Genomic DNA, 20,485 nt, shown 5'->3' with positions numbered 1-20,485 from the left:
TTACTATTTTAAATTCATTTCTAAAACACCTTACGGTATGGTGTTTTAAAAATAAATTTAATAAAGTTGACCTTTACACTTTGGTTTTGCAGTACTAAAATCAATTTAGTTTTACAGTTGTAAATTCATATATTTCATATACAGTCGTCCCCCGGTTAACGAACTTAATTCGGAGTACGAACTAGTTCGTTATCCGAAAAGTTCGTTAACCGAAATGCGTTTTCCCATAGGCCGCCATTAAAAAATTTTTAATTGGTGGATTTTGCCGAAATAATGGGGGAAAAAATTCAAAAAATTGTCCAACTTGATAAATAAAATAGGCAAAGGTGAAATGATTGAAACCTGAGATTTATGCACTTTTAAAAATTGAAACAAATTGAAATTGTGCATGAAAATTGCTTGTCAAAGTTTTAGAAAAAACTAAAAATTGAACATGAACATTGCTTATCAAAAAATGGTTGATTTATTCACACCAAACTCGTCAGCCAGGTCACTTTGCACAAAAGAAAAAAGCACAAAAATGCATGAAAAATATTAGTGAAACAAGAAAAGAAAAAAATGAAACAACAAAAGCACACCCAGCACAACCATTCACCTCTCAGGCTTCCATGACACTCACAAAACTGAGGGGGAAATGCTGGACGGCGCGCCCGACCTTCACGAGCGTGTGCACGCCATTTGGCGGTCCCGGTTCGTTAACCGAGTTCCGGTTCGTTAACCGGGGGAGGATTTTGGGCAAACTTTCGGTTCGTTAACCGAAAGTTCGCTAACAGGGGGGTTCGTTAACTGGGGGACGACTGTAAATTCATATACTTTTTAGCATTTCATGTAAATTCATATACTTTTTAGCTTTGACACTATCATTATCTACAACTAGCGGTAAATGTAACTTTGTATATTTAACTACGTGTATGTATATAAAAATATATTATAAATAAATATATTTTATGTAAGTGCTTAAGCTTTTGTATTTGCATAAATAAATTGTAAAAATGTTTGTTTTTTTATAATCACCACAAACTTTATTAAATATTTTCCGTAAATTAAAGTTTCAAAATTGACTTTTTAGCTTCGACATTATCACTATCTTCAACAGGTGGTAAAAGCATCTTATTTTTAATATAGCATTTAATTTATAAATTTTAACATATTTTATAATTACTGTTTTTCTATTAGATACATCTTATGAAGCTTATAGGCTGTATTAAAGGCAGCATCGTGGGCCCACTTCCTATAGCTCATATAGGAAGTGGGTTAATAATAGTGGCAAAGATGACTATTCTTTCAATTGGAGGGGAAATCGAAGGGGGAGGGATGGATGGGAGGGGGAAATAAAAACTTCAACTTCATTTACAAATAGATTTTTATTTATGCTAAAAATATATATACATATATAACATTTGACTTCCTTTCCATTCATTTAAATTTCCCTTGTTTTTAAAATTTAAATTTGATTTTATACATTCGCTAAAATGTCAATACTATTGCTGTAGCCTGGACAACAAAAACAAAGCATGTAAAACCTACAATTTTATCAGTTTATATTAATGACATTCATTTTTTCAAAAAAATTTAAAGTTAAGGGACGTTTTTTGCAGTATTTTAGTATCTGATTTTTAAACATTTTTTAAAAATTAAAAGCCTAAATTAAACTTGTCGTGCATGGTCCATGCATGGGATTCATTGGTTGATGACTGGCACCACCACGCTAGTGATGCTAGTCATCAACCAACGCTTGGCCATGCTTGTTTTTTACGATCGGCCAACTTTGCCGAGCTTGTGCCAGGCTTAAACAATATTTGTGATCAAATGTGTTTGCGCATGTGTTATTTTATAAAACTTGCCTTATTTCACTTTGTAACTAACGTCAGTTACCGTCAATTACTTTTTAAGTATTGATTTCTATTTGTTTGTGTTGTTTTTTTGTTTTTTTTATTTTCATTTTTTTACTTTAGTATAACATTTTTAACAATAACTTTATACTTAGCAATGGTTTTTTTTTTTTTTTCATTTTTTCGTTTTCATTTTTCATTTTTATACTTTAGTTTAACATTTTTTTTATAGTATATAGTATATTATAATACTCATTTTTGGCATTAAATAGCAAGACAAGTTTTTTATGATAATGATGTTGATGATCAACTGAAGAAATAAATGTGTCATGACATGTGTAAAACTAAACCTTTATTTGGAAAGTTCAAAGTTTTTTCAATTTATCGTCGACAGTAAGTACAAATTTTTTGGTGACATTAAAGTGAATAGCTGCTAAATATATTTTTATCAATTTAACAGTCACACTTTGAATACATGAGAAAGGTGGATATAAAGCAAATGTTGAATGGTGCATCTAACGCTTACCAAACTCTTAACAGAAGTTAAGAGGTTACCAAACTCTTAACAGAAGGTAGTTTTACAAAACTTGTATTTTTTGTCTTGAATTTTATTTTATTAGTGTGTTATTTTAAACTTTTTTTACTCAATTCAAAGATTCTTTTTATTACAGTTTTTATGTTTATTTTACATTTTTTTCACTTTTAGCTGTTTAGCATGTTTTTACATTTTTTTCACTTTTAGCTGTTTAGCATGGTTTTTACATTTTTTTCACTTTTAGCTGTTTAGCATGGTTTTTACATTTTTTTCACTTTTAGCTGTTTAGCATGGTTTTTACATTTTTTTCACTTTTAGCTGTTTAGCATGGTTTTTACATTTTTTTCACTTTTAGCTGTTTAGCATGGTTTTTACATTTTTTTCACTTTTAGCTGTTTAGCATGGTTGTAATATGTAAAACAAACATTGTATTTTCTTTATTATTTTTAAATTTTTTGTCTTTAGTTCTATCATGATCGATGTTTGATCCTTTTTTTTTATCAACTTTTATATACACATGAAGTTTATTTTTTATATATATAAAAATAAATAAACACTTGCTTGGATTAATTGTATAATGTAAAAATAAATAAAAACTTGCTTGGATTAATTCTTGACAGCAATGTAAAATTGTGAGTGAGTGGTTTGTTAAGTAACGTAATAAATATAATAAATAGTAAGTGTAAATGTAATTTTTCAAGTACCTATGTCTTATATTAGGAACGACTCAATTGTTTTATTTTCGATCTATCAGGAGTAATAAGACATGCAAGAAAGATTGCAATTAAGTGCGAAGTTGGGGAGTATCGATATTTATCGATAGGTCGAAGAAATGTTGGTCAAGCTAATCTTAAACCTTTATATGAATATGAATTGTATTTTGTTTAACTTTTATTGAAATATAAAATATTTATTGATATATAACGTATTGCAAAAACGATGGACTTAATTTTTTATATTCTATTTTATGTTTCGAAATATCTCATTAGTTATATGTTTTTGCGTAAACCTTTTTTGAGTGAGGTTTGACTTATTTACATATTTTTCGTCCGGCAGTTAATTACGGTTTCGAACGCAGGAAAATATAGGAATTCCACCTAATTTAAATTCTACAACGTGCTAAGTATTAATTATAGGGTAGATTAGGGTAATATGAGCACATTAAACAAAAATTGGAATAATTTCAAAAATAATTAAGCTGGATGCAAAATTTTTGCGAATAAACAATATTTAGGGATCCCTTCTCATGATCCACTTAGATATTTGGGCACCCGAAATTTTTACTTAAAAACACAGGTTTTAAAAAAGTAACAAAAATGCTCATATTACCCAGACCACCTGGTAATATGAGCACTTTAAATTAGTTCACAAAAACACATTAATTTTGTAAAAAAAAAAATACCAACCTGGCAATTAGAACTAATTTTTGGAATATAATGATTTGTTATTAACAAAACTTATCATTAAAAGATCGAGTTTTAAGCCACTTTTGGTTGAAACATTACTACTATGTTTTCCGCAAGAAAAAAAAAAAATTAGTTCGTTATTTTTTCAATTTTATTAGCTCAAACCTTTGAACGATAAAAATTCAATTTTTTTGGATTTAAATTACAGAAAAATATTTAGTATTGTTAAAATATTAAAAAGTTTTACTATATTTTATTTTTATTCAAAAAACCAAATAAAACCACTGCTTTTTTAGGACTTTAAACTAGATAATTTCAATGAAAAATACTGGGTAATTTGAGCATGCTCATATTACACAAAAATTGCATCTTTAAATAAAGTCAAAACTAAATAGTTCTATGCATTGTTTTTCAAGCCAAAAAGGTTGGATTTTTAGCTAACATATTTTTCTTTATGAAAAAATTAATTTCATTATTTTAGCACTAAAATTTCGCGCCACAGATTTATTTATGCGTGATGATATTATTTAAAAAGCGCAAAAAATTTAACAGCGCTTTAATTATATGATACCCGCTAATTACTGCATATAGATTTACGCTAATTTTACTGATTCCTGTAATAACCACATAAAGTCGATTCAAAAAATACATAGCAACTTTAACTTCACTGCTTACATCTAAGAAATCTTTAAGTATGCTCATATTACCAAGGTGTTTATATTACCCTAATCTACCCTAAATAAAAATAACGAAATAATAATAATAAAGCAAAATTAACAAAAAATGAGCAATGGCAAAGCAACGCCGGGTGAAAGTAATTAAAAATAAATAAAAAAGAAATCAAAAATAACACCAAAATGAGCACTGGCAAAGCAAGGGCTAAAACGGCTGCCATCTATTGAACGGTGAGTAACACGTGCTTGTCGGCCGATGGTGGGTTATGCATGGAGCAAGCATGGCGAACTTGCTGAATTCGATTCTAATGTGGATCAATAAGCGCATTATATAGTTAATTAGTAATAATAAACTTGCACAAATATTAAGGTGGCAGTATAACGCAACAAAAAGCAGTTGTTTTATTTTAGATTAAATAGCGTAAATTTTGTCTAGCGTCAACTGAAACTTGAAAAGTTTGCATATACCATACAATCTATGCTCAGACACTGTAACGTTGGTCATTTAAGAATAAAATGCAAAAAAGGCATGGAGTTAACAACTAAGTTTCGAAAAATTAATCAAATAATTTTTTCACAAATATAGTCGTCATTTTGTTTTATTATATATATATATATATATATATATATATATATATATATATATATATATATATATATATATATATATATATATATATATATATATATATATATATATATATATATATATATATATATATATATATATATATATATATATATATATATATATATATATATATATATATATATATATATATATATATATATATATATATATATATATATATATATACAGCGGTGGCCAAAAATTAAAGACCACTCATTTTTTTTCAAAATTTATTTTTAACCTTAGTATAATTTAATTTTGGAGAAAGGTATCAAGAAAAGAAAAACATTTTTAGAAAGAATTTTTATTGTATTTTATATTTATTATAAAAGAATTTATAATTTTTTTACAAAATAATGTTAAAAAATTAAAAAACTGGCTAGTAAAAAATTTAAATGGGAAAAAAAATTGGACAAAATTTCAAGTGTCAAAAATATTTCAAAAAGCAATAAAAAAATAATTTAGAAACGTGTTGTTCCTCCATTTGTTTTCAAGCACTCTTGTACTCGTTCTGGCATTGAATTCATTAAAGTTTTGATTACTTCATCAGGCACATTTTTCAAATGATGAGAGGTAGAAGATTTCAAATCTTCCAAATTGTAAAGTTGTTCTTTACCAAGCTTGTGATCAAGCCACGACCTTAAATTCTCTATTGGATTCAAGTCTGGACTATTGGCAGGCCATTGAAGCACTTGAATTTTATTAGAATTGAACCAATCGCTAACAACATGCGTTTTATGACACGGCGCATTATCTTGCTGGAAAATAAATCCATCTTGCAACTGCCATAAATTAATGCTAGGAATAAGCGAGTTTTACAAAATTTCGATGTACCTTTCTTTGTTGAGTCTACCATCGAATAAATGAAAAACGCCAACTCCACAGGCACTCATACAGGCCCAAATGCCTATTGAACCACTGCCTTATTTTGTTCGCTTCAAAATGCATGATTCATCGAACCGTTCGCTTGGAAGTCTACGCAACATTACGCGACCTCTTCTGTTGTCTACCTCAACGTTCATTTCATCACTGAAGACCACACGGCTCCACTGATCTGTTGACCAATTTTTATGTAGTTTGTACCACTCTTTCCTGGCAAATTTTTGTTTTTTATTTAAGCGTGGTTTTTTTGCAGCAGCCCGCCATAAATAATTTAAATAGTGGACCCTTTGCACAGTTCTAGGGCTTGCTTTCAGACCATTTGACAGTGTCCATTTCGTAGACAAGTCTGTAGATGATGCTTGTCTGTTTTCTTTCATTAATCTCACTAACGAGCGAACATCACGGTCATTTGAAATTTTATTGCGTCCAGTCCTATGACGATCATAAATTGACCGTGTTGAATTATGTTGATTATGCAAGAGTGAGACCTTCCGAGCTTTTCTGCTATTTGTCTGATGCTATAGCCTTCTTTTTTTAATACAAGAGCCGCGAATCTGTCTTTTTCTTCGATCTTTGCACACATTTTTGCAATATTTTTATATCCTTATTGCAATTCAAAAAATAAATGTTTATTTGATATCGAAATGTCGAAACTCAGGTTTCGACATTTTATTTTATAGCCAACGTAATAAGCAATTAAGACAGTTTAAAAAAATAATGGATTGTTATTTTTAATAAGTGCAAATTAAAGATTTGAAAGTGGTCGTTAAATTTTGTCCAATTTATTTAAAGATTTATAAGTACTCATCAGTTTTTTAATAAGTTAAACGCTATTTAATTAGAATTAGATTAAAAAACTATTTCACTTTAATCCGTATGTTTTAATTAACAAGATATTAAAAAAAAAAATTTAATATGTCAATTAGAATCTTCTTAATTTTAATTTAAAGATTAAGAAACCAACTAAAAAATGAGTGGTCTTTAATTTTTGGCCACCGCTGTATATATATATATATATATATATATATATATATATATATATATATATATATATATATATATATATATATATATATATATATAGTCGTCCTTTTGTTTTTTTGTATATAAATTTAGGTCTCCAAAAGTGCTTACCGTTTCACTTTTCTTTTAAATTTTCTATTCTTATCTGAAATGAATTTAGGGAACATAACGTCGTAACTAGCATTGGCTACTCATAGTTTTAACACCAAATATTTATTGTTGACATTACAAAAAACATCAATAGTATTGGTTATACTAAAAGGAGCCCTAAATTTGTTGAAATAAAAATAATGCAAAGTTTTAACTTTTCTCCAGTAAAAAGTATGTATCGAAGATACGCGGTATTACCCAATGCTAGTTACGCGGTTTTACACTATCCCCGTCGATAAGTTATTTTTTTGACAGGTATTCTAATTCTTAACACATTGACATGAATAATATTTAAAATATATTTACTTCATTTTTAAGAAAAGAAAAGTTAAATATCTCTTTACAAATTTAATCCGCCATTTGTAAAAAGGGTGAAGGCGGCTTTTCAAGATGTCGAAGTTAGACATCTAGTTTTTGTAACATATTATTGCTTCGAATGATCTTAAAAAACATAACTTAAAACTAAAACTTCTTTATTGTTTCATAAAAGTTAGGGAAGAATTATCGTGGTATCATAAATCTTTTCTAAAGAGTTTGGACTTAAAAAGTCTTGAAAAATTGTTATTTATGAGCTAATGCGGGACTTAGTCGAACTTAGCCTTAACGATCTATTACGTGATTTTTTTTAAAAAAAAATCGGCCCATTTTTGTCACAAAAAATTATTTATAAAAATCATCTATCTTCGATGTTGTAAATGAATTAAAAACAAATTAAAATTTTGGGTTGTCAAAGCAAATTATTTCAATAAAGATTTTATCAATTCTCAAAAGTTAAATGGATGGCAGCAGCAAAAAAAAGAAGAAAAAACACTATTTCTATTATAAAATGAGTCATTTCTGAATCGCAAATCCTTAATTCTCTGACCATCTAGTTAACAAATAACAAAACCCTTTTAGTTAAAACGAACCAATTTCCCAGGTTTGCTATAAACCTCTCATTCAGATTAAGGCCAACTCTAGTTTAATTTTTGTAAGAAAAAACAGGTCATAGATGGATAGTTAAACAAGATTACGACCAAAGATTTTGTTCTAAATATTTTTTGCATTTGATATCTGGTCAGGAAAAAAACACCCACGTCGCTCTCACTTTGTTGACTGAATTTACTATTTTGTTGTTATTTACACAGTAAAAACTTTTACACAAGATTCCACATATTTATGTTTAACTCATTTAACATTCACGTTATAACTACTCATAAAAAAATTGCGAGAGCAAATTAGACAAAACACTGGAGCGATGGTGCAGCACGGGACTGTGATAACAGATTTATACGTAAAACTTGCAGGTCATGGCGCCAATAATGACTGTTAGCTAAAAATAAAAAATTAAATTTTTATTGTGCAATATATATTGTGACACTATAAGTCGATCATAGCATAGTTTCAAATGCTTAATACAAGTTTATTAACTTATTTTTTTTTAATTTTTACCAACACCGACCTCATTTACACCACATTAATTAATTTTTATTTGTTATAAACAAAGAAACGGTATCCCTGAACTCGAACTGATCAAAACTTTAGGCGAAAAAGCTATTTGTAGCATTACGGAACAGGTAATACTCCTCATTATCGTATAAAGCTTGCACATTACATCTCATAGAAATTAGTGTAACAGCTGTTATAAAATATAGAGGTAATTCATTCCATCTTCCGTTTATTTGAACTAAAAAGAAATACAACCCATAGTTGGATTTAAAAAATTATTTCCACTCCTTACATTATAAGTACTATTACCTTACCCTCTTTCATTTTTACTCGACTATGTATTAAGCATTTGAGAATACCACTTCAAATATAAAAAATCTTAAAGAAAAAACTTACTTTTAGAAAAGGTTTGCTATATTCATTTTCAATAACAAAAATTGGATTGCTGGTATCATTGACCAAGCTATATGCATTTCCGATAACAATAACTGGATTGCTGGTATCATGACCAAGCTATATGCATTTCCAATAACAATAACTGGATTGCTGGTATCATCACCAAGCTATATGCATTTCCAATAACAACTGTTATTATTTCATAGGTTTATGCATCATATTAACAGCAATTGAAATGCCAGAATGCAGCAATATCATTTAATTTCAATTCAGTGATAAAGAAGAAATATAGAATACTAAAACATACCGAATGTAATAAAATTTAATAAGTAGTGAAAATGTAAAACTTTTTATAAATAAACAATATACTGAGAATATTTCAAATTAAAATTGAGATTTTGAAAGTATAACCTGCAACAATGAAAATGTATATAAAAAAATAATGCTCCATACCTATCATCATCATATATAATAACCTTGTAACAATATAACTTCAACAACTATAACTATAACAGTTGTAATCAACTATAACTTCAACAGTTTAATATATCAGATTACCTTAACAACTTGTGACATTTTTTAACTGATTAAACCTTAGGTTTTTGTTGTGTACATCTGGCAATTATGACAGTTCCATAAAACATCTTCCTTTTCATATGCACACTGTGGAATTTTTTGACATTCACGATGAAACCATTTTTTACACATTGAGCAATTGCAAATGCAAATCCATTAGTTGTTATAAATAAAAAGAAAGAAATTATAAATGGAACAATTGATTCTAATTATAACTTTATATGTATACTAACAAAAATTATAGTGAAACAACCATTTATAACATTATCATGCAAAGCTAATACGGTCACCCTACCCCTACTAAAGTTAGAGAAAATAAAATGAATTATTTATCAATCGATTTTATATCAAAGTTTTTCTTCTCCAAGCTAGACTTACATCGCAACAACTAAGGAGCCTCACCAACTCCAAGTTTAACATCATTTTTAAAACATTATTTGAAAAATTGGAACATACCTATTAAAAATTCGTTCATCTTCAAGGATCCAAAACATGCGACAAGAACAATGCAGAGGAATATGGAAACTCTTTGCTACACATCTCCTAAACACAGAAGGGGTAATGGCAGTTGGGAAGACATCTAACCGGTTGTTTAGTATACAGTTAAGAAGATGAATCCTCATTTTACTTTGCTCAAACATAAGAGTACTTGGTGGTATCTTGTTTGCTTCAAGTACCTGTTGAGCCAACGCAATAGCATAGAGACCACAATCACCATTTGTTTGTTGTTGAATTGGTAGAACTTTAATAACAATTTTTTGTTGTTGTTGGCAGTGTAGAGCATATTTGCCTTTTGTCTCAATACTTATTGAACCCTGAAAAAGACTGTCAAAAATATATATCTCCCCAGGCTTGCAATCATATGTGGTAACGCAAACCCAATGTAGATTTTCATCATGAAGAAATTGTACAAATGGATTGCTTGGACATATATCAAAAGACATAACCTTTCCTTTAATGGGATCTTGCAGACCAATATTAATGTTAAACTGAACTGACATCATTGGTTGAAAAAAGTGAATGACATTGTCATTAAGCATTTTCCTTTTTCTATGTCATTCCTTTCTGAATCTCCAATAAATGAGCATTTTAGATCACTAATAGAGTGCAAATCCCTTATAAGATGGAAATTATCTTTAACTATGTTGGCCTCATCAAACTCTTGACATATATCCAATAATACTATTTTTTCTTGACATTCACTACTTTCAATTTTTATCAACTCATTGGTACTGTAAACATTTCACAATTTTCATCAAGTATGTGATTAGTTAAAATTTGAGTCATACAAGTTTCATTTTTTTCTTTGGAGATGACGTCAATATTTGAAGCTGCCTTGAACATGTCATATTTTACACCAACTCTTTTGGCATTTTTCTTTTGTGTTGAACAGGAAAATTAACAAGATGTGGTAAATTTGTATCTAACTTGATCCAGGTTTCTGGTTTTTTATCTGGAAGCAGAATAACCCCTTGCTTTTTTTTAAGAGTTTCTTCAAAGCTTGCTTTAAGTTTATAAAGCTCATCAAACAAATTGTCTGTTGCTATATGAGAGTCACATAAATGTGTCAAATTTATTATTGCATTATTGCTCACGACATGCTGCTGGTGTGTGTCTTACCTGTGGGAGACTATGGGGTATATTTTGATCAAGATTTGAGACTTTCCTATTTATAGAACAAATACTGTGTATTGCCTGATTATGTTTAGGTGGCACAGATTCATGCAGTTGTTTAACATCTTAAAGACTATTCATTTTTAATGATTTATTGTTTGAAGCCAAATCTAAAAAAATATTTTCATTTGGCAATGCACAAAATATGCTGAATCTCTATAAGAGGAACCAAAATCAGACTACGATTTTCTTTAATAAAAATGGCAAAAAAATGCTTGCATGGATATGCACTATATAACCAAGCTGAACATAAACAACTTGGCAAATTTTTTGCACCACCAAGATAGCATTGGTAAGTTTCTCTACTATTACTCTGAAATGAAGCAACATTGTATAATCTGTCTGTTATTGCGCTAACTCTGATTAAATCCATGCTTATTACTTTGTCTATCATTTTCATACAATGTTTTACTAAAGGTTGTGGACAATTTGTCAAATATGCTGGAATGTTATCCTTATATTTTCTGTAAGATGAATTCACTCTCCTATTTTTATCAACATAGCTAAAAGAAAAGAAATTGTCTAGTTAGCCCAGATTTAATCTAACTTAGTTTAACAATACAATAATGGTAACAACGATATTATTTTTGAAAGTTTGAAATAAACATAAAATTACTGCTATTTATTTTTGTAATCAGCAGTACTTATATATAAGTGGCTGTAGCATAATTAACATAAAATAACTAACTTTTCGTAATTGTGAGGAAGAAATTCCTCTATACAAATACTAAGCATAGCTGTCAGAGAAGAATTTTTTCTTTTCTCCAAAAAACTATATTTTAAAGATTGGTTTCGTCGTTCAGTACCATTGTTAGTATTAATATTTCCCAATAAATGTTGTTGTCGAAAAGCAAATACTCATCTCTGAAAAAGAAGATTAACACTACAAGCAAAGGGAACATCATTGCAATAAATTAAAAAACAATTATTAATAATAGAATTATTATGAAATAATATTAATTTGAAAATATAGTAAATAAATAATTTTTGTTAATGACTCTTGCTAAAAGATGGATAAAAACCAAAATGTTTTTATTTTTTGTAACATATATACTAACCTTTAGGTTACATAACCAAGTACTATTTAAATACTCTGCTAGTTTTGGGTTACTTTTCCACTCTTCTGAATCTTTTAATGCGTCAACAGCATTTTGGCAAATTTCCTCTGAAGTTGCATGAGCAATGTTATGCAGTTTTAACTTAACTGCACCTTTAACAACACAACATCCATTAGCAGTTTTAAAAAGCCACTTCTCCCAAGCTTGCTCTCAATGAAAGTCACAAATTAAAACATTACACCCTAATGAAAAACAGTTGGACTTTGTTTATACAATGATTGAGTTAACATTAAAAAAAATTAAAAAAAAAAGATTATAGAGCAACTCTTCACCTGGAAACACTGATTCCAGGTGAAGACTTTATTTCTTCATTTGAGTAATCAGTTAAACAAAACTTTGGTTGAAATGTAGGGATCCATTTTTTAATGCACAATAACACTTCTGTGATAGCAGATGTGGTTTTATTTTCACACACAAAAATAGCTACAATCTGATAATCAATGTTTGTTTTAACAACTAGAAAAAAAGCAGTAAAGCATACCTAGTTGTGCGATATGTTGCATCAAGAAAAATAACGTCAGTTCCATATCGCAAGAGTAATCTTTTCTGCCACATATCTTGATAAATAAACAACAATGAATCCTTAAGCTCAGGATCATTGCTATCAACAATTACACCTTTTGGTCTAACAACAATTACACCTTTTGGTCTAAATTTATTATTGCTTCTTAAAAAGTTATTCGCCATTCATTTACTTTATCATGCAAACATTCTTGGTCGATCAAAGATCTGCGAAGTTTTCTTCTTGAATTCAGCATATGATTTCGAATGGAAACGGAAAGTAACGTTTGTTCGTACTTTGTAAATTACTATTGGCAGTAAATTCTGCACCAACCAAAAATTCAAGATGCCGTCTCATTTCTGATACAGTATTAACACCTTTTTTTTACCAACTCACCAATTTTTACAATGAGATTCTCAGAAATGGGCTGACTGAGACCAGCACTCTAAACAATAACACTTCATCAATTTCATAGAAAACTTTAAAAAACAAGGAAACAAAGTAAAAACAACTGTAAATTTGAAAAAAATATAACAGGAAAATATTCACTTACATCACCTACTGGACTTAAGTAAAATTTCAGGGTTAGGTAAGGCTACGCGGAGTTTTTTTGATGTTTCTTTTCTTAACCTATCTGAATTTTTTGGAAGCTGTAAAAATGAGACTTAAGTTGTTATAACAAAAATGAAAATATACATGCCTATAATATATATAAATATATATAATATATATATATATATATATATATATATATATATATATATATATATATATATATGTTATGATATGATATATATATATGTTATGATATCAAAAAGTATTATTAAAGATGTTTTATTTTAACAACTAGAAATCTTTTTCGGTATAATAATATTTTTTTGCTATAAATATTGCTATATTTATTATAGATATATATTATTATAAAATTTTTCTAGAAATATTGCTATAAATACAGCAAGATTGAAAAATTTCAATCTTGCTGTACTTGTCTTTAATCCTATAAAACAACACTGAGCCAACAATGATACGTGGTTAAGAGAAAAACAAATGCTGAAATGGTGCGTATGTTAATTTTTTTGCTCTTAAAGCAATTTTTCAAAATGAGTTATTTTACGTAAAAGTATTATAGTAAACAAATAATAGTTATAGAAATGATTGGTGTGAAATAAATAAGTATAGAAATGGTAGATTTGGTAAAGACCCATATTTTATGGGTCTGGAAAGCTAGGATATATATAAAGAAAAAAAGTAAAGAAAAGGTCAGTGTGGAATAGACTTACAAAAACCCATATTTTTTTATTAATATATACTAGTTGATCCGGGTCAGATCAACTAGTATATATTAATAACATAACAATACTAATACTATAACAATACAATACCTTAAACTCTGGAAATTCAACAATTTCTTTAATATAAACCTTGGCAGGGCAATTAAATTTTTTGGTATCCTGCAGAAAGACTCTGTTTTTTTGGCAATAGTGATCTGTACTCTACACATTAAAATAAACAAACGCAATTTAAATGAGATAAAATCTTAATACAGATCTGTTATTTATGAAATAAATACAAATATAAATGTTAAAGAATATTATAATGTCAAATTATAATCTTTGTAATATAAGTAATTATAACTTTTATTATAGAAAAGAAATATGAAATTATGATTTAAAATTAAGTTTCAAAAAAATGATTAAAACTTACAGCTTGTTCATTTTTCTTTTTACTATACTGGACCTTTTTTTAATATTTCGGTCTTTTCGATGCTGACAGTCAAGTTTTGTCCGTGTTGACACAATAAATGGTACTCCTGTGTAAGCAAAATCTTTGTCTTCATAAAACAACTTGTGTTCTTTCTTAAACAATTCTAAATGAAATAAATTACACTTCTTCATTTTATTACAATGTTACAGGGGGAAAAACATGAAATAGAGTTAAACAATTGCTACAGTTAGACAAAACTTTATCTACAGATTATTTAATTAATTTGCCAACCTTCAAAGTTCTTTTCCATGCTACCTGTACAAGTAACAACATAATGCACTGTGTGCAACATTTCGTGCTCTGCAACTTTTGCACAAACATCTGCATAGGTGGCAAAAACATGCTTGACAACAGGTACTGTAGATTCAACTGACAACATTAGGTTTGAAAATAGTAAATTATTTTTATGATCATAAAAGCAGTGCTCTTTTAGTAAATGATTAGGAATCACATAAGATAATAAAGAATCTTACCCACTGAATGTACTAAATCAAGAGAGCAACTATCTTCGTTCATTTTACAATCAAAAATTAATGCACAAATTTCAAACAAAAGCTAAATAAATAAAATAAAGTTAACTGCTTAAGAAAATAAACATTAAAAAATAATATCATGAATAGATGAATCATTTTTTAATAAATGTACTTTTGAACGACACTAAGCGCACGAGATGAATTTTAAATTTTGATATCGTTTTAAAATACATGAAAATTACGCATGCGTTAACATTTTTCTAGGTCTGCGATTTTAGTAAAATCGGAAATGTCCTTTTGAACGACATTATTTAGCACTAACCCACGAAGATAACATATGTCAAACATGGCTTAATTAATTAATTAATTTTAATGTCAAATCTAAACCAAAACCTAAAAAAGAAAAAGTATAGCTGCACTTTTAATGATGTCCTTCAAGAAAAATTTTCTAGTTTTAAGAAAGGAAGAATTGATTGTGAAGCCGAATGCAAAATTTGTCCTTCTGGAACATATATTTCTGTTTCTCACAAAGGTAAGAAATAATTCATCTCACCTAAATTTTCCTAATTTGATCTTATTTATCAATTGCATCTTACAATAACTATTGTAGGTCTTTTCAGCTTTTGAATTATTATTTATAGTTTATTATAACTATTAGTTTGTATTTTAGTCTTTTTTTTACCGTAGCCTAAATGTTTTACATCTTTACAAATCATGTGGTTTTTTTTTAAATGTTGTTTTGTTTTAGGTGCTCTGGATTTGGAATATCACTTAAACACAACAAAACACAAAAAATGTTTAAAATCAGTTGCATCTACAAGGCCAATTAAGTCATTTTTACAGCCTAAACAAGACAATCTTCTGCAAGAAAAAGTTCATGCTGTAGAAGGTGCATTAGCATTTCATACAGTAAGTCACCACCAGTCTTTTAATTCAATGGATTGTGTCAGTAAGCTGCACAAAACTGTATATCCGGATTCAAAAATTGCTAAAGAAGTCACTTGTGCCAGAACAAAATCAGAGGCAATAATTACGTCAGTGTTGTCTCCCCACTCAATTGACATAACTATAAAGGATCTGAAAAACATTGCCTGTTTTGGATTAGCAACCGATGGCAGTAATCATGGTTCTACCAAAATATTTCCTATTTTAATCCAGTACTTTGATCCAAACAAAGAAGGTGTCACAACTAAGGTCATTGAAATTAAAGCCACTCCTGATGAGATAGCTGAAACTATCTCAGGCTACATTATTGACACTTTAAAAAACTCAAACATACAAAACAAATGCATTGCCTTTGCTGGGGATAACACCAACACTAACTTTGGGGGTATCAACAGGCGTCAGGGCAATAATGTGTTAAGCCTTCTTAAAAATGTCCTTAACCCTAAGATGTTAGGATCTGGATGTCCTGCTCATGTTTTGCACAATTGTATTCAAAACGGTTTGGACAGAGGACTTTCCATTGATGTAGAGTCAATTATCTTGAAAATATTTAATTACTTCTCAATATATACAATAAGAACTGAAGAGCTGAAGTGCTTTTGTAATTTCGTAGATGTAGAATACAGGCAATTGTTATACCACTCAAAAACAAGGTGGTTGTCTTTGTTTCCTTGTGTAAATAGAGTCTTACAAATGTACCTAGCACTGAAGTCCTATTTTCAATCTCAGGAATCTGTACCTGTTATTATTAGAAATTTTTTTGATGATGATTCTAATGAAGCTAGACTTTTTTTTGTTCATAGTCTAATATATGTTTTTCTTGAGAGAATTGTTTATCTAGAAAAAGAAAAGAATAGTTTAGCTGAAAGTATCTACATCCTAGAGGAAATTCTTGAAATTTTAACTGACAGTAATAACTTTTAACTGAAAGTAATAACTTTGTACCTTTAAATGTTAAAAGTATTTTTAAGAAAATGAAAAATAATGGATATGGAGATAAATGTAGTGCTCTATTTGTTGAATTTTCTAATGTCTATGAAGGCTCAATTTTGTACCTCAATAAATGGCTCTTCCAATACCAAGAGTTCAAAGCTTTCAGTTGGATGAAACTGGATAGTATCCCAACTTCAGGTTGAAGAATCAATTTTATTTGTAAATGAAAAGCTTCTTTTCAAGTTAATGAATCATTGTGCCATGACCAATTTTCTAACTTTGTTAAGTTTTTTAAAAGACACAAAGAAGAGGTAAAAAAGTTCGATGAAGAAGAAAAGAAAAACAATAAAAAGACATTAAATTACACAACAAGTTAAAACTTTCTAACTATATTTGGGTCAAGTATTTTAGTAACCTGTCAGACAAGTCCTGTGGTTCTGAACTGTTGAAAATAGTGCAATTTTTTTATTGTATTCCAAGCCACAATGCCTCTATAGAACGGTTGTTTTCTTTAATGTCTTGCCAATGGACAAAAGAAAGAAGTAGGTTATCAGTAGAGCTTGTTAAAAGTATTTTATGTGTAAAATATAATTTCAAATCATACTCATGTAATGAATTCCATGAGTATTTGTTATCAAATAAAGACTTATTGAAAAAAATAGGCTCAACAAAAAAGTATAGTTGGTATGATCCATTTTCCCCTGTTTACAGTTCTGTTCCCACAAATAGAAGCTTTGGTGAAAGAGATACTGATACAAGTGATTAGTAAGATTGATACAAATGATACAAAATTAGAATTAATGTGTAACTTGTAATTATACAGCTTTTATCTTTCATTTGTCTTTTATTTAAATATGTATACATTTTATTTATACTTTGATTTAAATATATATATATATATATATTTAAATATATGCTATATTTAATTAGACATACTTAATGGTATATTTTAATATAGAATAATATATAAAATATATAATAAAAAATATACAGAACGGTATACTTAAAAATATATTAAAAATTTTATGAATTATTGATTCTTTTTATATATATATTTATCTCTTGTTCAATAAATTTGAGTTTGATCGTACACTTGCATTATAATTAAAATTACATTAATTAGTTGTAAGAGTCCAAAAAATAATTTTCAAACCAGTTGTTTATATTAACAAAACGAATGTTATTTTAAAAAATGGTTTTTATTTTAGATTCATAATAGGGGTACCCACTCTACCACCTTGCTAAATAAAGTTGACGCCCCTTTCATTTACCACAAATTGCAAAATCTCCTCTTTTTCGGAGATTACCATATGGCAACCCTACACTAATAACTTCGTTCCGCAATAAAATAAACAGAATAATTTATGTAATCAGTATATAAAAGTGATTTAAAAAATGCAAAGCTTTTGGAATTTCAGCGAATGCAAGAACAAAAATCTATTAGGTTGATTTAACTTTATATTAAAGTTTAATCATTCTAGTTTTTAATAAAGTACAATGGTATATTATTACACATAATAATATTGTGTACGCAATATCATAACGTTATAAGTAGCGTCGTAAGATTATGCAATACGTACGCATACGTAATACGACGTATACGTAACATTGTTGCAATGGATTAGCATAATAAACATATTTTGCTTTAATAATTTTTGTTGGATAGATACCAAACCAAATCAAAAATTAGGTTTTTTTCTTTTCAACATCTTCGCTTCCAACGGTGCTGCAAGCAGCCATTATTAGAGTTGGAAGTTACTGGAAGAGAAAAGATGAAATTTATAGAGCAAGATAACAATTGACAGACGGCTTAAAAGATTGCAAATTATATGAATCAGGTAAGCAAAGTGAAGGAAGCGAATTCCAGAGAATTGATGTTCAAGGAAAAAAACTAGGCAAGTAAGAGTTTTTGGAGCACTGAAGAACAGTCACCGAAAAAGGATGAGACTTGAATGACGTAATACGAAATGAATTTTAGTAGGTGGCACAATAGACGCTAGCTCTTTAGAGCAATGCCCATTATAGTATTTATAGAAAAAGGAAAGAAAAGCAAAATTACAGCGATGTGATAATGGTTGGCTGCAAGAGCAGGTCCAACTATGCTCACAATGCAATTTTGTACCTTGTCTAAAAGAGAAAGGGCATCATTGGAAGATCCGCCCCAGGTATGGCAACAGTATTCCATACAAGGACGGATTTGAGATTTATAGAGATAAAGAATATAATCCAGAGTAAGAAAGTGTTAAGCACGATAAAGAGATGCAGCCTTAGCAGATGCTAATTTTGCAATCGATTTGATATATGTTTTCCAAGAATGATCAGCAGTAGGAATAAATATAGGAAGTTCTAAACTATTGCGATTACAATAGTTATTTGAAAATAAATTGAACTAAATTATTTAAAAATACCATACTTATTTCTTTATTATACTTATTTCGAAAATAATTATCTTATTTATTTCGAAAATAAATTAAACTAAATTATTTTAACTTTTGTTATAATTTATGTTATAACTTTCGGCGACCATATAAAATTTCGTATTACTTTTTGGTTAACTTAAAATAATTGGAAAAAAAATTCCAACGCAAAAATTATCAACTGTTTTTCTTTTTAGGTAACTAATTTTTTTTTATTTAACAAAGATGACTAGACATTTTTAATATAATCAAAAGTTTATATTCTCTTAAAATACTTGCTGAAATCAACAATAGCAAAAAGATTGTAACAGCATTTTTTTAAAAAAGTGTACATCCACCTACACATAACCCAAGCAATATGCAGTATAATTTGCGTTATTTGGCGCAACTGTACTGGATCTGCAGGTGGACCGATTACACTTTGTGTTATTTGGGCCAATATAACAAATGTTATGTGTTGCGTTGGTACATGAGTTAAAAACACATTGTTTGTAAAAAAGTATTGCGTCAAAACTTTGTACCTCTATTTAGTATATAGAACTAAAAATGCTTTATTGACTAAGAATTATTATTAAGAAATAACACAAATTTTCTTTGTTTAATCAAAAGTCAAGTTGCATATTCTAACCACTAGTGCAATATCTTTTCTCTATGTTATCTTTATTAACACATCTGAGTTTTGATCTTATTTACTTCTTCTGTTCTTCATAAACATACTTGCTCTTGGTCCGTCAAAGCGAGTTATAATGCTCTAAGCTAAACTTGTCTTTGCGGACCTTCGAATGTAGTCACTATATGGCAGCCGGAGGAGGATAATCCACAATACTAATATTACGCATGTTAGATAAAACTGAATGCTATTTATCAAGTTTTATCAGCTATTTGCTTTAAACGAATAAAAAGGTAAAAATAAAATTAAAAATCTGTAATATATAATATAATATATAATTTTATCTGCTATTTGAAATAATCGAATAAAAAGGTAAGAAATAAATTAAAAATCTGTAATTTATAATATAATATATAATTTTATCTGCTAATTGAAATAATCGAATAAAAAGGTAAAAATAAAATTAAAAATCTGTAATATATAATATGCATATAAAAATTTCTTTGACGATATATT

At 28.5% G+C, this 20,485-nt stretch overlaps 4 protein-coding genes across 5 annotated transcripts in view; 1 reads left to right on the top strand and 3 right to left on the bottom strand.

The window, feature by feature from the left end:
• LOC136090181 (tigger transposable element-derived protein 1-like) overlaps positions 1–20,485 on the bottom strand; it is a 101,830-nt gene that overhangs the window by 7,580 nt on the left and 73,765 nt on the right. The gene's annotated exons all lie outside the window — the stretch shown is intronic.
• LOC136090182 (uncharacterized) lies at positions 7,918–15,142 on the bottom strand. Of its 2 annotated transcripts, XM_065816357.1 has the most exons (10): positions 15,065–15,142; positions 14,823–14,960; positions 14,532–14,694; positions 14,210–14,320; positions 13,381–13,477; positions 12,807–13,272; positions 12,266–12,507; positions 11,896–12,071; positions 8,958–11,710; positions 7,918–8,445 (listed from the first exon to the last, which is right to left on the bottom strand). In XM_065816357.1, the coding sequence occupies exons 1-5, from the start codon at positions 15,105–15,107 to the stop codon at positions 13,453–13,455; spliced, it is 480 nt and encodes a 159-aa protein (XP_065672429.1). In that variant the 5' UTR covers positions 15,108–15,142; the 3' UTR covers positions 7,918–8,445; positions 8,958–11,710; positions 11,896–12,071; positions 12,266–12,507; positions 12,807–13,272; positions 13,381–13,452. The 2 variants fall into 2 exon arrangements, with proteins under 2 accessions (XP_065672429.1, XP_065672430.1); XM_065816358.1 differs by lacking the exons at positions 13,381–13,477; positions 14,210–14,320 and having other exon boundaries at positions 7,919–8,445; positions 12,807–13,270.
• Positions 15,388–17,266, top strand: LOC136089342 (SCAN domain-containing protein 3-like). The gene is made up of 2 exons (XM_065815315.1): positions 15,388–15,596; positions 15,813–17,266. Exons 1-2 carry the CDS (start codon positions 15,437–15,439, stop codon positions 16,931–16,933), a joined length of 1,281 nt encoding a protein of 426 aa, XP_065671387.1. The 5' UTR covers positions 15,388–15,436; the 3' UTR covers positions 16,934–17,266.
• Positions 20,468–20,485, bottom strand: part of LOC100210004 (uncharacterized) — a 125,964-nt gene continuing 125,946 nt past the window's right edge. Inside the window, exon 21 of the mRNA XM_065816355.1 lies at positions 20,468–20,485. This exon is cut by the window's right edge and continues 3,008 nt beyond it. The gene's annotated coding sequence lies outside the window, so the exon portion shown is untranslated.

This window comes from Hydra vulgaris, chromosome 13, assembly GCF_038396675.1.
Source record: "Hydra vulgaris chromosome 13, alternate assembly HydraT2T_AEP".
In the NCBI taxonomy this organism is placed as follows: Eukaryota; Metazoa; Cnidaria; class Hydrozoa; order Anthoathecata; family Hydridae; genus Hydra; species Hydra vulgaris.
Note: the sequence above shows the minus strand (reverse complement) of the source record. Positions and strands in the feature narration are given on the sequence as shown.